Source organism: Cyanistes caeruleus, chromosome 2 (genome assembly GCF_971803275.1).
Source record: "Cyanistes caeruleus chromosome 2, bCyaCae1.hap1.1, whole genome shotgun sequence".
In the NCBI taxonomy this organism is placed as follows: domain Eukaryota; kingdom Metazoa; phylum Chordata; class Aves; order Passeriformes; family Paridae; genus Cyanistes; species Cyanistes caeruleus.
In genome coordinates, this window is record NC_141702.1 from 80,401,627 (window position 1) to 80,416,604 (window position 14,978).

Below are 14,978 nucleotides of genomic sequence, written 5' to 3' on the forward strand. Positions count from 1 at the left end.
CCATTCTATTTCAAAGTAGTGCAAAGAGGTTTTGAGAAAATAAAAACTTTCTTATTCAGGTTTGGCAATACTTCAGTCAGTGGGTGACCACAAAGACCAGTTTCTACATAGAAGTAAATCAAATTGAGTACTTGGATGTCTTTTTATTTTTTTTTTCCAGCCTTGACTGTGGGTCCTCCAACCTCTCAGAAGAAAAAATTCCAATGTAGATTGTCAAGGAAAGGTTATACTGCAATGAAGAAATTACTGTAGACCCTTACAAATTTTATTTAGAATATGCTTTTCACGGTTTACAGACCAGGTACTCTTAAGAAGAAAAAGTAAGATGCAGAAAAGAATGGTGGGAGATATACCTAATACACAAAACTAGAGAAAAAATAAGATCCAGAAGCTCTTGTCAGCTAAAGTTGTATGACCTATACATCTGTTGAGTGTGTATTTTAAAACCAAATACAGACAGTACATATGTAAAAAATATTAGTAAGGTTTGAGCAGAACTGACACCTATTCTAAGCAGAAGGATCATCTTTCTCCTCACCCATTTGAATTCTGATTTTTTTCTTGTGGAATATATGCAGAAATGTTTCAGGGTGTTAAGTAGATGTCTGGTATAACAAGAATTACAGAAAATAACAGCAAATGGGTATTCAGGGTTACAAATAAGACTTCAGAAACCAAGATTTATGTTATGGGGAGTCATCCTGAGTCCCAAATTTTAGTTTCTGTTAGTAGGTAGTGTCCTTTAGAGTGTAAATTGTCTTAACTAATCTTTTATCAGCAGGGTAGATGCCTTGGTTGTTCATGTGCTCTCTCTGTTTTTATTTTTTTATTTTATTTATTTATTTTTTAAAAAAAAATTTAAATTTTTTTCTTTCTTTTCTTTTGTTTATTAACCTGGACAATGCAATACCACTTCTGTAAAATGTTCAGGTATGAAGTAGATGATAATTTTATTTGGAAATAAATTAGGTGTGTTTTCCTTATATAAAAGGTTTTAGTTCTCACTTGAACAATGGCTCTGATCATTGATGGTTAGCTGTAGTTGCTATTTTTTAACTCTGATTCTACCTCCCAGAAAGCTACTTCCCAGTGCTGCTCTTAGGTTAAAAACTATTAATTTGTATACTTAAAAAACACAATGAAGTGTGCAAGTGGAGAATATGGGAGATTTTTTCATTACTTTTAGGGGCAGGGAATTCAAAGGCTTACTACCTGGTGTAGTCTTGTTTGCCCAGATCCAGTGTGGGACCTGAGAGCAGTGTACTGAATAACCTTAGCGTGGAAAAGCAGCCTTGTTTCAGAGGCTGTGGGCCATGGGCTTATGGAATATGTCTTCTCCTCTGGCACCTCATCTGAGACTGTGGAGCAGGTCCAGGGTCCTGGCAGAGGGAAAGCCGTGAGCCTGCCAGGCTGAGCCAAGTCAGCACCCAGGGCACCAGAGGGGCTGGCAACCCCTGCTGTGGGCCCAACTCGCTGGCTGCAGAGTTGCTGCTTGCTCAGGGCTTGGATTTGGGATGTTGCAGACGTGTATGCCCCGGGGTTGTGCTGCCTGGCCCTCAGCACTGCTCATCCTTGTCCCCAGAGCCATCTTCCCTGCAGTGCCTGGTGCCTGTGTGAGTCAGCAGTGGGGAAACAACTGTGTTGCTACACCTCATTATTGGGAGGGAGAGAGGTGTGGAGAGAAAGCTGTAATTGCATTTAACAATAACTCCTGTGCTCTCAAATCTACCAAATGTAAGATGGCTGTTTGTTCTTCACAACTTTATTTCTATTATTAGGAGATAGAGGCATAGAAGTTAAAATGATGAATGACTTCTTTGTTTATTGTAGGTATTGATTGCTTTCAGTTTGTGACAGGTCTGAAATGCACACACTTGGGAAAATCCAAGTAGGCTCTATGCACTTGACAGGCTTGACTGAATTACAAAGGTCTAAGAATTTGTTCAGGAAATTAGTTCAACTTGACACGTGTTGGAAAGAGCTGTTCTTTTCATTCATGTATACAGGGCAGGATTATTAAATGAAAAATGGTATCAGCAACAAAAATGAAGGAGATTTGTGCGAGATAGTCCTGTTTTTCTGCAAGACGTGGCAGAAGCAGAAGTGTGAATAAACTACATAGAAAGGCATGTTGAACGCAGTCTGGTAATCAATTCTGTTATATCTGACACTTATCTTGTGAGTAGGGCTGAAAGTCAAGTGCCTGCAATCAGCAGAGAAGTGTAGATGCACTTCCATTATAAATTAAGTAGTCTAATTGTATTTGGTTGACTTTTGTTGTGGAATTTCAAATTTTATTAGGCCATTTCCTGTCAAGCAGAAGTGTTATATGATATTTTTAAAAGTGCATGTATTTTTTAAGTTATGAGAGTGCAGGTGTGGCTCTGATAGGACCTGACAGTCCAGGCAAACCCTTGCTAACCTCTTCACCTTCTTCTTGAGATTTTAAATATATTAAAAAAAAAAAAAAGGAAAAAAAAATTCTTTTCTTCGGCAGGGTGTGCCGACTGGGGCAATTCCAGTTGAGCTTAGTTGTTTTTCCCTGTCTCATAAGTTTTCTTTTGTTTCCTGTCTATTTCAATCTCTTGGAAATTCTTCTACCCACCTCTACATTTGGGGTTGGTTTTTTGCCTTCTCAGTACACATTGGAAGAGCTAATTCTATGAATGATGTTTGTAGACCATAATGATGACAAGGTTTAGCAATAAACAAATTTCTTAGAGGAAAGATTCTTAACCTGACCATAATACTATGCTAGAGGTCAGCTGGCAACCCCTGCTTACTTTACCTATGCGGGTTTTGTTTTTTGTTGTTGTTTCTGGTATTGGCTGTTTGTTTTAGTACAGGTTAAGATGCTCACTTGTGCTTGCTGTTCCATAAAGGGTTGTGGTCATTTGCAAAACCTTGTTTATACTTGTTGGAAAATTAATAATTTAATTTTAATTACTGGATCTTTTCTGTTGCAGCAGAAACCTTTTAAGAGATTAAAATATAACTGAATCCATTAGATCAAATTTTGTGCATTTTCTCATCTGTGAAGTTAGTCACATTAGGTGAGATGCAGTAGGTACCTTGTCAGGGACCTGATACTATCTTCAGGTGATGTTTACAGGTAATAAGAAGTACATGGGAGTATCTGACAGTGACTTTAAAATTCCTTTAATAAAGCCTATTGCATCAATAAAATAATGAGAAGAACAGAAATGAACCAGGGAAATTGCCTTACTTCTTAAAATGTTCTGAAAAGCACAAGTCCTCTATATATGAATATATGAATCTGACTGTAAAGGATTTAAGAGTTAGTGCTTTAGGTTTTGCTATTTTACACTTAGTATGCTGTGTAGCACGATCCAGAGATGTTATAAGTACAGAGGAATTTTTTTTTTTAGTCCAGGAGTGGGAAGAAGGATTGGAAGAGAAAGCAGTGATTTCATTAGCAGCTTTACTATTCAGCTCTCTCACAGGCATTCTACATCTACTTGTCGTTCAAAGAAACCTCAAAGATGAAGGGATAATTCATTCATTAAATGGTGCTAGGAGGGAGACACCTTATTCAAATAATCTGACTGAAAGTGTCAGTTTGACAAAAATTCCAGTTTTGAGAGATGATCTGTAGATTTTTTTGTATGTGTTTGTTACTGCAGCATCGTTAACCCTTGGGACAAAGGGTACAAAGGAAGTACCCCTGTAAAGTATTGAAGCTTCTGAAGTTGCTGAGGGAATTTGGTGCTTTGTGGCAACACGTCTGCTAGTTGTGTTTCAAAAGAAAGAGGGAATACTTGTTGGTGACTTGACGCTAATGATTCCAGTGAATCTTGGCATCTCTTGGAAAATTGCCAAGAGATACACCAAGGCCAAGTACGCTTGCAGTGTATTTAGGTTATTGAATCTAGCATTCCCAAGGAAGAATGTGAAAAAATTAGGAGAGACTTCTCTGATTGTTGTGGGTATTGATTAATTTAAATTCAGCTTCCAGAAAGTTTTAATTACTCTTCTTTGGAAATCTGAATCTTACCTGTTGCTGCTGAGATTATGGTACTGGTGTTTCAGTGTGTTTGGGACTAAAATTGCACATGGTCTGTTATCAAACTCTGGACTCATTATTGTGTTTTGATGAATAACATGGAGAACAAACAAAGTCTGCCATCAAAATGTTTTTGCTCAGTCATTCCGTAGAAGGGTGAGCATTTAGACATTCAGCTAACACTGTGTAACAAAAAAGAGAAGTTTCACAGAGGCTGCTGGCAAGACTGTAGAATATTGAATACAAAGGAGGTGTTTAAGTACAGAGAGGCCAGAAGGCCCTTAGTTACCTATGAGACTCTACAACCAGATAAAACAGGTTAACCTTGTAAAAGGTAACAGGGACACGCTGCAGAGTGACTGTCTGGACGGCTGTGGCTGTGCATATGGGGAGCTGGAGACCAAACCAAAGTTCTACCTGCTTGGCTGTCTCTTTTTGTTCTAGGTTACTCTGACATGAGCTTCTAATCTAAATTGAGAAATATATCTTCCTCTATTAGAACATGGTTAATGTTGTGTCATTGCTCAGCCTTGAAGAATAAGCAGCTCTCCCCAGCTGGCAAAACGGAGATTTCACACTTGTTTTTAATTCTGAATCATCCTCAGGCATTTCACCTTAAAATCAAAAACCTATTGTGCATGTATAAAATTTTAGATTATGTTTGTAGAAATCCAACAGTTGCTAGTTTTTTTTGGTCTCCATGTCTGGCTTTTCAGGAAGGAAGATAAAGAATGCTGTAGGAAAACATCAACTTATATCTGAAACATAAATTACTTTTCTCTTGGTAGTTAGTATGAATATCTACAAAATATTGTGTGACAAAATATGGATTTTTTTTTTTTTTTGCAGTACAAATGAAAAGATTTTTACTTTGTGGTAATGATCTGTTCATAATGCTCTTCAAAATCGTTGACCAATGCAGCTGTCTAAACTCCCTAAATAAGAGTCCTAAGATAATGCATCGGTTCTTGTTTTTAATAATTCAAACATAGTAAAACTTCAATATAGCAGCAAAATACCTTTCCCAAGTGCGGGATCTGAGGGAAAGGTGAAGTTGGTTTTTGCAAGAGGGTTCTCCATGGTATTTCTGGTATGTCCCTACTCTTCAGTTTGGCATCATAGTGAAATAAGCAGGCTACATTGTTTATCCAAAAGTTCTGGATTGGAGTTACGGGCGTGTTTGTTCTGTCTGGTTTGCATCTGGCCTTTGGATAGTGTTCTACCTTTTTGAAGTCCCCCAGAAAAACTGGGATTTGGGAGCAAGTGGTGTAAGTAAAAGAAAGTCATGTTGTAAAGCAGTTGGTCTGGGAATCTGAATATATGGCATACAGTCTCTAGATGGCTGACAACAGCAGAGGAGTTTTGGTGACAGCAGAGACAGCAAATTACATCTTTTCATCACATCAGTTGGGAGTGCAAGCGAAAAGAGCACATCTGGTACTGATGTGAAGACACCAAGGATCTTGCAAAGTAAAGTCCTTCATCTGATCACTTAAACTTGCCACCTCAGTTTGAAAAGGGCTGTTTTAGACAGTTATTTCCCAATTAAATAGGAAAGCTGAATTAATCTATGTAATAAAATTTGAGGCAGCTAAATGTAAAACACTATAGCAACACAAATATACCATTACTAAAATTACCTTTAGTAGGGGACAGTGGCATGACTGATGCCTCTTTCCTTGCTGTAGAGAAGGGGGTACTGAGGAATAACTCCTGGTGATATTTTGTTGGGTGTAAGTGAGCCGTGTTCAGCCCTGTGCTGCTCACAAGGGAATAGTGGCACCCAGCGAGGTACCTGTACTTCTTCACTAAGGTCAGAGTGGTGGCCAGGAGGAAGTCTGAGGGGAAGTAATAAGGGCTGTGCTGTCCACAGAGCCCAGATAATTGTTGTGTCTGTAATGTAAATTGCCTGCCTGTGGTTTTAAGAACAGCAACAAAAACATATCCTGTTTCCCCAGCATAATGAATGACCATAACTGACATAAGCAGCCTTGCATGTTAAGAAATGAAACTGAACACTTTGCAGTGTTATCAGAGTAATGCATCATGTTCAGTATCTTCCACAAAAAGATGGAAGGGAAGCCTCAAAATCTGTCTCATTTCTATACCTGAAGTAAATACCTTTACATATATATTTGAGGTACAATATTTGCTCTGTGTGTGCTTTCACATTTAATGCTTACTGTCAAAAAATGCACATGAATTCAGTGATGTTTTCTTAAGTCATATAACTAAATTGAGACAGTATCAGAAAACAGTACTACAGTCAGGAGCTGCTTTTAACCTTTAGACTGTAATGTATAGGTCTGGTAGTTCTGCTGCTAGTTTTCATTGGATTTTTATACTTTGCACATGAATTTTTATTTTGTTTTCATTGTCCACTAATCGTAAGTGTTTTCTTAGAATAGAAATTTCTGCTGACATGTCAGCTTTGGGCTGTGTTATAAAGATAAAATTTGATGTCAGCCACAGGTTCACAGCAAGGTCTTGTTTAAGACCGATAGTGATGGTTGCTTGCTTAAGACAAGACTCAGATAGTAAGTAAATAGATTAGCTAGCTGTACTGCACAGCTCTAATTATGATGTTATCTACAAAATCAAACTCCTCAGAGTTACAGCTACATGACAAAAGCACATTTGATAATTTTCCTGTTGATCCAAAGTGGCCCCAGAGGTGCTGAGTGACACAAGTAAAAGGTTGTGACTATAGCTTTGAACATAACTATGTACAATTTCTTCTTGCATTACAGTGCATTTTAGACTATTCTTGTTTTTAAGATTTTTTTTTGTGAGTTGGAATATTTGGAAATTGCTAATTAGGTAAGAAAGATAAATACAAAATGCCATCTGTATTTATAACCATTTTTCTGGTTTGTTTGTTTTTGTGTTTTTACAGGAATAAAAAGCTGCACAGATGCTCTCAGTGCAAGGTTGCTAAATACTGTGGTAGATCCTGTCAGGTAAGATGAAAAATAACAGCTATAAAGCATTTAAGAAAACAGGCATTTGAATACTTTTTTTACAGAGTCTCCATACATTTTGCATGTTGTCATACCTCCACACTGCAATTTATTTGTAATTTTGGACAGGGTGGGTAAACATGCTGCCTTGTTTTATTTGAGTGTTTTTATAGCTACAAATATAAGATTATGATCAGTACAAAAGACAAAACTAAGCTGAAATGTGTTTGACTGTACTTAGTGAGAGGGGGAGGAATAACTCTTAAGCTTCACTGTCTGTAGCTGTAAGCCAATTTTACAGTAAAACAATTTGTATTTGAAGAGTACTTTTTATAATGGTAAATTCTATATTACAGTTTTTTAAGAGGAAATAAGGATCAAGAATGTGTTGAGAAGACAAAGCCTTAAGGAAAACTGCATCTCTGAGGAGGTTTTCAAGAAGAAAAGTGGTGCATGGCAGGAGAACAAGGGACAACAGGCTTAAGTTGAAAGCCCAGAGGTTCATATGGGATACAAGGAAAAGCTCTTGACAGCCAAGAGGTGGGACAGGCTGGCCAGGGTGTTTGTGTAATCTCTGTGTTTGAGGGTTTGGAGACCCTACTGGATAAAGCTCTGAGCTGAATCTCACCATAGAGCTGACTCTGCTTTGCAACTGGAGATCTCCATAGAGCCATTCAGCCTGACTATCCTGTGATTCTATCCTATGAAATATTTCCCAAAAGTGAAAAGTTCTCAAAGGCCCAAATTCTCAGCTTTTATATTTGACTAGATGTATAGGATTGCCTTATAGAACACTTGAAGTTTTAAATAGTTCCTCACAGTTTTGCACTGTAAATTTTTTTTTTTTTTGGTGGGAGACTGAGGGTTGGTAGTGGTTATTTTTTGGGGGAAGGTGTGTGTTATTTATTTTTTTTTCTTTTCCTTAATAGAGAAAAATGAAGAAAAGCAACTACTAGTCAAAGTAGACTAGCAGTAATACTCTATAACTTTTAAAGTCTTTGACATTCCAACAATCATGGAATGAAATCATCATAGAATGGTTTGTGTTGGAAGGTATCTTAGAGATCATCTAGTTCCATGGGCAGACACCTTCCACTAGATCAGGTTGCTGAAAGCATTGCTCGAAGCATGCCATTCGACCTAACATGGAACACTTCCAGGGATGGAGCTTCACATCAGCTTCTTTGGACAACCTGTTCTAGTGCCTCACCACCCTCACAGTAAAGAAGTTGTTCCTAATTAAGCTAAATGTACTCTCAGTTTGAAGCCATTCTCCCTTGTCCTATCACTACATGCCGTGTAAACAGTCCTTCTCCAGCTCTTTTATAGCCCACCCCCCCTTTTAGGTACTGGAAGGCTACTGCTCAGCCTGTCGCCTTAGGAGAGGTGGTCCAGCTCTCTGGTCATCTTTGTGGCCCTCCTCTGGACTTGCTCCATGTTCTTCTTATCTTGGGGACCCCTGAGCTGGATGCAGTGTTCCAGGTGGGTCTCACCAGAGCAGAGCAGAGGGGCAGAATCCCCTCCCTTGCCCGGCTGCCCACAGTGCTTTGTACACAGCTCAGGACACATTTGGCTTTCTGAGCTGCACATGGCTGCGTCATGTTAAGCTTCTTTTCAACCAACACCCCCAAGTCTTTCTCCCCAAATCTTTCTTCTCAGGGCTGATCTTGTCACGTATCACGTGCTTCTAGAAACCATTCTGCTTTAATATAATCTGTAGTCTTCTCAAGACACCACAAATTCATCCTTTTGGGGATTAAAACATATGGAGAGGGAAAAGAGGAAGATTTGTCATTTTGATTCATTGTATGGCAAATGTGTGCAACGTACATTAGGTGCTTACTGTAGCATCAATAATAATGCCACAGGTAGATTTATTATGGGAGACCATAAGGAAAACATGTCCATAAGGGCTATAAAAGCCCAGAGTATTTGCAAGGTAAGTATAAAACAAGTATCTTGTAGGAGAGTCATTGGTAAAGCTTCTGTTGGCAGGTCTCTAAAGTGAACTGAACTGTGGGCACAGACCTGCAAAAGCAAATCCACAAGGTGTAATGCAATAACCTGTTCCAACTTAGGTGTAGAGGCAGTGGAGGTAGGAACAGGAGCTTCCTCTTTGAGAAGCACAACTGTGTGAACATTCTTCAAGGATTCATAAGGGATAGCCTGAAGCCAACCTGAGTACCTTTGCTTTGTGCTTCCAGCTCTGGGGTTTGCATGCTTGAAGCCATCCATAGTTGTAGGTAGGGATTTCAGTGAGACAGGCTATTGCTGCTAAAAGTAATCTGCACTCAACATGCTGTGTATTTGCAGTTACATAATTTCTTGAACTATTTATATAAATAAATTAATGTTGATCTAATGTATGTAATGTCCTGTGATATTATGTCATGATACAGAATAACAGAAAAAACCCAGTCATTTTGTAGTCAAAGCAGTAAATTTATTTGGATTGAGGACTTGAAGCAGGTGATAAAGATAAAACTGAGACCAGTCAGATCTCTTTGCTCTTGAGAACTGTCGTCTGATTCATATTTGTTCTAATAAGTTGGCTAAAGGATTGTGCTGCTCTGGTTTTACAGCAGCTGCTAGTAAAGCTAAACCAAATGCTTTGTGCCCTACTTAGCCTCTGTAGCTTAAGTGCAATTCATTAATATGCACACTTCTAATTGAACTAACTGGTCAGCAAATAAACAGCAGGGTATTCAGTAGGGATGGAATGGCACTTTTCACATTTAAAAAAATGAATATTTGCAGAACAGAACTATTTTAGTTATACAAATACAGATAACTTTGAAATGCAAATTATGCAGCTGAATTTGCAGTTCACACTTACTTGCAGAATGATTTGATTATTTTTGAATCTGTGATACTGGAACTCAAAACACTTAGGCTTAAAACCTGTTATTTTTCTGGAGTTTTTAAATTAATACGTTAAATGAAATCAGAATTAATATAAAAATCTGACTTAAAAAATTTAATGTCAGTAAATGTACTGGGTCTAGAATAGAAGTGGATTTTGTGAAAGAAACTTCAATAGAAATGCAACAGGGGATTTATATTTCAGAGTGTACCAAAAAGAACCATTTTTAAAGCTGCAAATACCTTGTAAACATCTTCATTTGTTTTAAAATGTCAAGTGGTATAAAAAGCTATCTTCAGGCTAATCTTAAGAAGAAGAAATAGTATTTGGAAATGTTTCTCTTCTTTGTAACTTACAGTGAGAGTAGTTGTCCTTTAAGGGAATATGTATGCAGAGCTGGTAGAAAAACCATATACCATAAACCATATACCATAACCATGGAGAAAACCTATATACAAATCAGAATATACAGTTTTTACAAATCTCCATAATGTTGATTTTAAAGATTGTGAGTGAGTTGTTCCAAATTTCAAAAATTCACATTATTTTTCTTTTTCAAGCCAGTTGAAACCAGCTGTTTTCACTTTTACCACTTTAATTTAATTTAAAGAAGTATTAGAAATGTGGAACTGGAACTTATTACAAGGGATCCTTAAGGGTGACCTTTTGCAACTGAATTCTGAATTCAGGATCAAGTACATATAGATATTTTGCTTTTAATTTTTTTTTTCTTTCAGTCAGACCTCATTGTTTTTTGTCCCTATTTGGCATTTCCTTGTTGCCACTTGTTCCCTCTCCACTTGTTGATACCTAATTTCATGGGCTGCCTGCCTCTTAGCAATGTTATGTCATCTGGGTGTCTCTCCTAAGGAAGGGTTATCACATCTTCTGCTCCTCATAATCACTGTTGTGATCACCCCTGGCAATGCTTATTAATATGGTCTTATCTCATAGATTGGGAACCAATGAGATAGATGATAATCCCTGAAAAATGGAATGAATTCAGAATTCAGAATGTGATATTATCAAACATTATTGAAATATTGTAATAAAGGTAGAATACCATAATTAAAAAGGTGTGTGAAAATTCAAACAATGCTTTGGAAATTACAGATTATTTACTTTTAACAGATCAAAACCTTCTAATGGAAAAATATAGTGTGATGATTTTTTTTACTTTATTTATTAATCACCTCTAGTCTTTTAACAGCTTTTTATTAGCACATCATTCTGCAGGAAGTGTTTATTTATTTTGATCTTGCATAGAAGACATGGTAAACCTTTGTTTCATCCACATTGGTTTAGGATCTTGTGTAGATTCAGGCTCCAAGGGGAGACAGCAATAGCATATGTCTGTGAAAGAATGGATGTGCATTGGCAAAATGGCTCAGCTGAAAATATCTGAGACATTGAAGGCATTTGTGAGGGGGCCTGGCCCGTGACCTGAGCCAGCAGGAGGTGATCCTGGGGCTGGGCTGTGCAGGGAGGCATTGGAGCTGGTCTGGGGCTGGTTCAGCAGGCAGACTGTAAATCTGCCACCAGTGAAGAACTCTGTGCTGCACCATCCCTGTAGCCGTGTGGGTGCTGACCAGTTTCACTTGCGTGAAGCCTGAGGATTTGCACTTGGGATACGCTGAGGTTGAAGGAGAGACAATGCTTTGGGAGGAGATAAACAGAAAGATATTCTTTCCAAGTTCCTAAGCGTAGTGAAGCCTTGAGGAGCAGGGTTTTATATTGCCCTGTACTGTTCACTTGCCTTTCTTTGCCTCCTTCTGTTAGTGCTCATTTCTAGCAGGGGAAAAAGAAATCTTTGCAAAATTGGAAGACCTTCCCTGGCATGGGGGGAAGGGTCGTACCAAGTGGACACGTATCTCCACTGCAGTGTTTGTACTCATGCTAGATATAGAATATAAAAACTTTGACTGAAGGCCAGGATACACAGAATGAAAAAAACCCTCCCACCTCTAAGAAATGTGCTAATGTAAGTGTAACCAGTAAGTATTGTTAGAGACTGATTTTAAAAGTAGGTATCTCCAGGGTCACAAATCCTTGTTTTCATTTTGTCCTGTAATTTGTATCCATGTTGTATAGATAATAAGAATAAATATTGTTGAATTTCATTATATTTAATACATTTTATATATATAATTCCCTGATCATTTGGGAACAAGTGACTGGCAATCCCCATTCCAGCTCCTTCTGCAGAGGAATCAGGGTGATTCCTTTTTAGCATCAGTTTTAGCCAAGGTGCTGTTTCACAAAAGGCGTATATTTGAACTATTTTTCTCACATGGGAATGCTCTCAAGGAAACATGGCATATAATGCTATGTGGTACAGCATATTTCATCTCATTGGAGCTATATTGGTCGGGTAAGTTATTAATCATTTTGATGTCACCTCTAGCATGTTTAAAATTCTGTGCAACATTTATGTAGAGGAAAGAATTTGACAGATCAAAGCTTACTCCTAGGAACATTTTTAGTTTAAGTTGGATAAAAATGCCAATATTATTATATTACACAGAATGATGTCTGGACATTTACAAGCATGACCTTGTTTTTTCTAGACTAGCATAATTCTATGCAGCACTAAATACTTAACTTTAATTTGTTGGACAGCATGTGACACTAACTGTATTTGCATTAATGCCTTCTTGGTGTCATTTTTTCCCCTTGTAGAGTTATGGGTAAAAGAAATGAAACCACAAATCTGTCATGTATCTGGAAGAAATAAAAAGTTCCATTTATTTATTATGTGTAAGCCACAGGGGAAAAAATCCTGAATTAAATATAATAAATGCTACTGGTGCTGTAACCTAGTTATCTGAAACAATTCCCTCACTTAAATGCAGATTAATAAAAAACTGTGTGATTGCCTTTGGAATCTTTATAACTCACATGTCAGCATCTCCAGGTCTGATGTGCCCTTACACATAGCTCTGCCCTTTTCTCTTCTTTAAAAGTTGTTGAACATGTACTTAACATTAGACAATCATTTTCTCTGTGGCACTCACTGGGTTCATGTTTTCTTCCCTTACTGCATATTTGTGAGAAAATGTCATGTTCAGAAGCACTTGGTTCTGAGTACTTGTCGTAGCAAATTTTTGTTGTGCCCTGTTCTTTCAATTTGCTTTTAAAACTATTTGAAACGGCTGTGTGGTTTCAAACGTAAACTGTGAAAATAAAAATAAAATGTGTAAGTATGGAGTATGTAAATGAATGGACTTGGAGTTTTTTTATATTATAAACAAAAGTTTCTGCTTGTAGAGACTGAAGACAGGAAAAAGAGGTGATCAGAAATTTTCTTGCGACATGTTTCTTTAGCTGAAAACTCATTCTTACTGCTCTTCTGCACTAATCTAGTGGCAACAGTGAATGGTAGAGAAAAAAAGAAACTTATTTCAATGTTTCCATTATCTTGTCATCCTGAATCTTCCCTGCTATGGAAGTGTTAGTCTGTCTCTGCCATTCAAACCTAAGTGGCCCATGAAACAAAAATATCAGGTTTGGGTAATATATGCAAATAAAATATTTTTGGTTCTGTCTTCTGTTTTGGTATCAGTGACCACTCCTGGTCTGAACTGGTGAAAAATATTGCTATCAGTCCTCCCAGCTGTGGGCATTGATACTTCATCAGCTTGGGGATGTTTGGGGACAGTTTTTGCAGCACTGAAAACTTGACCACTGCATTAGAGTAGCTGCATTTAGTGCAGTGGATGGACTCTGAAGGCTTCTGCAGGCTTGATTGCTGAGTGAACATGTGCCTAGAGTTTTGTGTCATTTAGATAGCATCCTTTCTATTTCTCTCCAATCTTGGGAAGCAGCTACATACTGTCACTGCTTCATGCCACAATGTATGAGAATCAGTGTGCATTGTTTTGAGCCTGTTTGTGTGCATATGTAACTATAGATAACTATATATATATTTATATATATTTATATACATATATATATATATATAAAAGATATTAAAATACAGGTTATGTAAAATAAAATGCACTTTATTTTCCTTTTCTTCCTTTTTAAAATATCCTGATAGAAAGAAGCTTGGATGGACCACAAGCAGGAATGCAGGTGTCTTAAGAGCATCGAGCCCAATTTTCCTCCAGACTCTGTCAGACTTGCTGGCAGGATTGTTTTTAAACTAGTAAGTGATGTTCTTTTAGATTGATTCGGTGCAGCAAATTCTGGAAAATGATTTCTCACTCTACATTTTTAATGTAATTATGAGCCACAAGGCTGAAGTGACTGGGAATGCTGAAAAAAATTAGACTGCAAATTGCATTGCTAATTTACTGATTAATTTGCAAAAATGCTGGAAGGATCAAGAGATTCCAAAATGGACATAACTAAGCTCAAGGGACATGTTTATTGACTTTCCTTTCCTATGGCTATGTGGTAGTATTCTAAGCTTATTCCAGTCTGGAAGGAAAACACAGGGAGACACTGTTTTCCCTTCAATATTATAGAAGTTATTGGTGCTTTTTTATTAACCTAATGGAAGCCTCATTTGGTATTTGAATGAGTGGTAAGGACAGAAGCACTGGCAGCTTGCCTGTTCTTTAGAGGGCATAATGCCATGCTCTCCATATTGGGTTCTCTTAATCTCAATTACCTTTTTTAATATTTTTCTAAACTCACTTGAAAGTCCTGGGTGTTTGACATTCCTGTGGTTGATTACTCTATATGGACTAAATTTTCTGGTAGTTTAAGCAGAATATACATGTGTGGGATTGTAAATCCAAAGGGATTTGCTCTTTTTTTTTGGCTGAACCTGCTAAGATGCTATCTATATTGGATAAAAGTGTGGGCTGCTGTTGCGGTCTGAGGTGGTAAAGCATGATTTCACATTTATTTTATACATTGTTGTGAAGAGTTTGTGCATGATAGTTTTAAAGGGCAAATATGTACCTAGCAATACTGCGCATTAATTATAGTCACATAAACTCTGAAAGTACAAACCTCATAAGCTGATTTCAATTATGGTCTGAAGGGCTAAAGTATGTTACTAAAGGAAAGCTGCTAAAGTGTTAAAAAATTAAAATTGTTAGAAAGTCCTGTAGCAACAAAGAAACACAGTTTTTCAGGGTAGTTTATGCAAAGTCCTGGATTGATGTTGATGCTGTTGGCC

At 37.5% G+C, this 14,978-nt stretch overlaps 1 protein-coding gene across 1 annotated transcript in view; it reads left to right on the top strand.

Annotated features, from left to right (window-relative positions):
- SMYD3 (SET and MYND domain containing 3) overlaps positions 1-14,978 on the top strand; it is a 404,628-nt gene that overhangs the window by 46,800 nt on the left and 342,850 nt on the right. The window contains exons 2-3 of the mRNA XM_086878169.1: positions 6,921-6,984; positions 13,887-13,994. Coding sequence (XP_086734295.1) covers positions 6,921-6,984; positions 13,887-13,994 — 172 coding nt within the window. The remainder of the gene's footprint in view (positions 1-6,920; positions 6,985-13,886; positions 13,995-14,978) is intronic.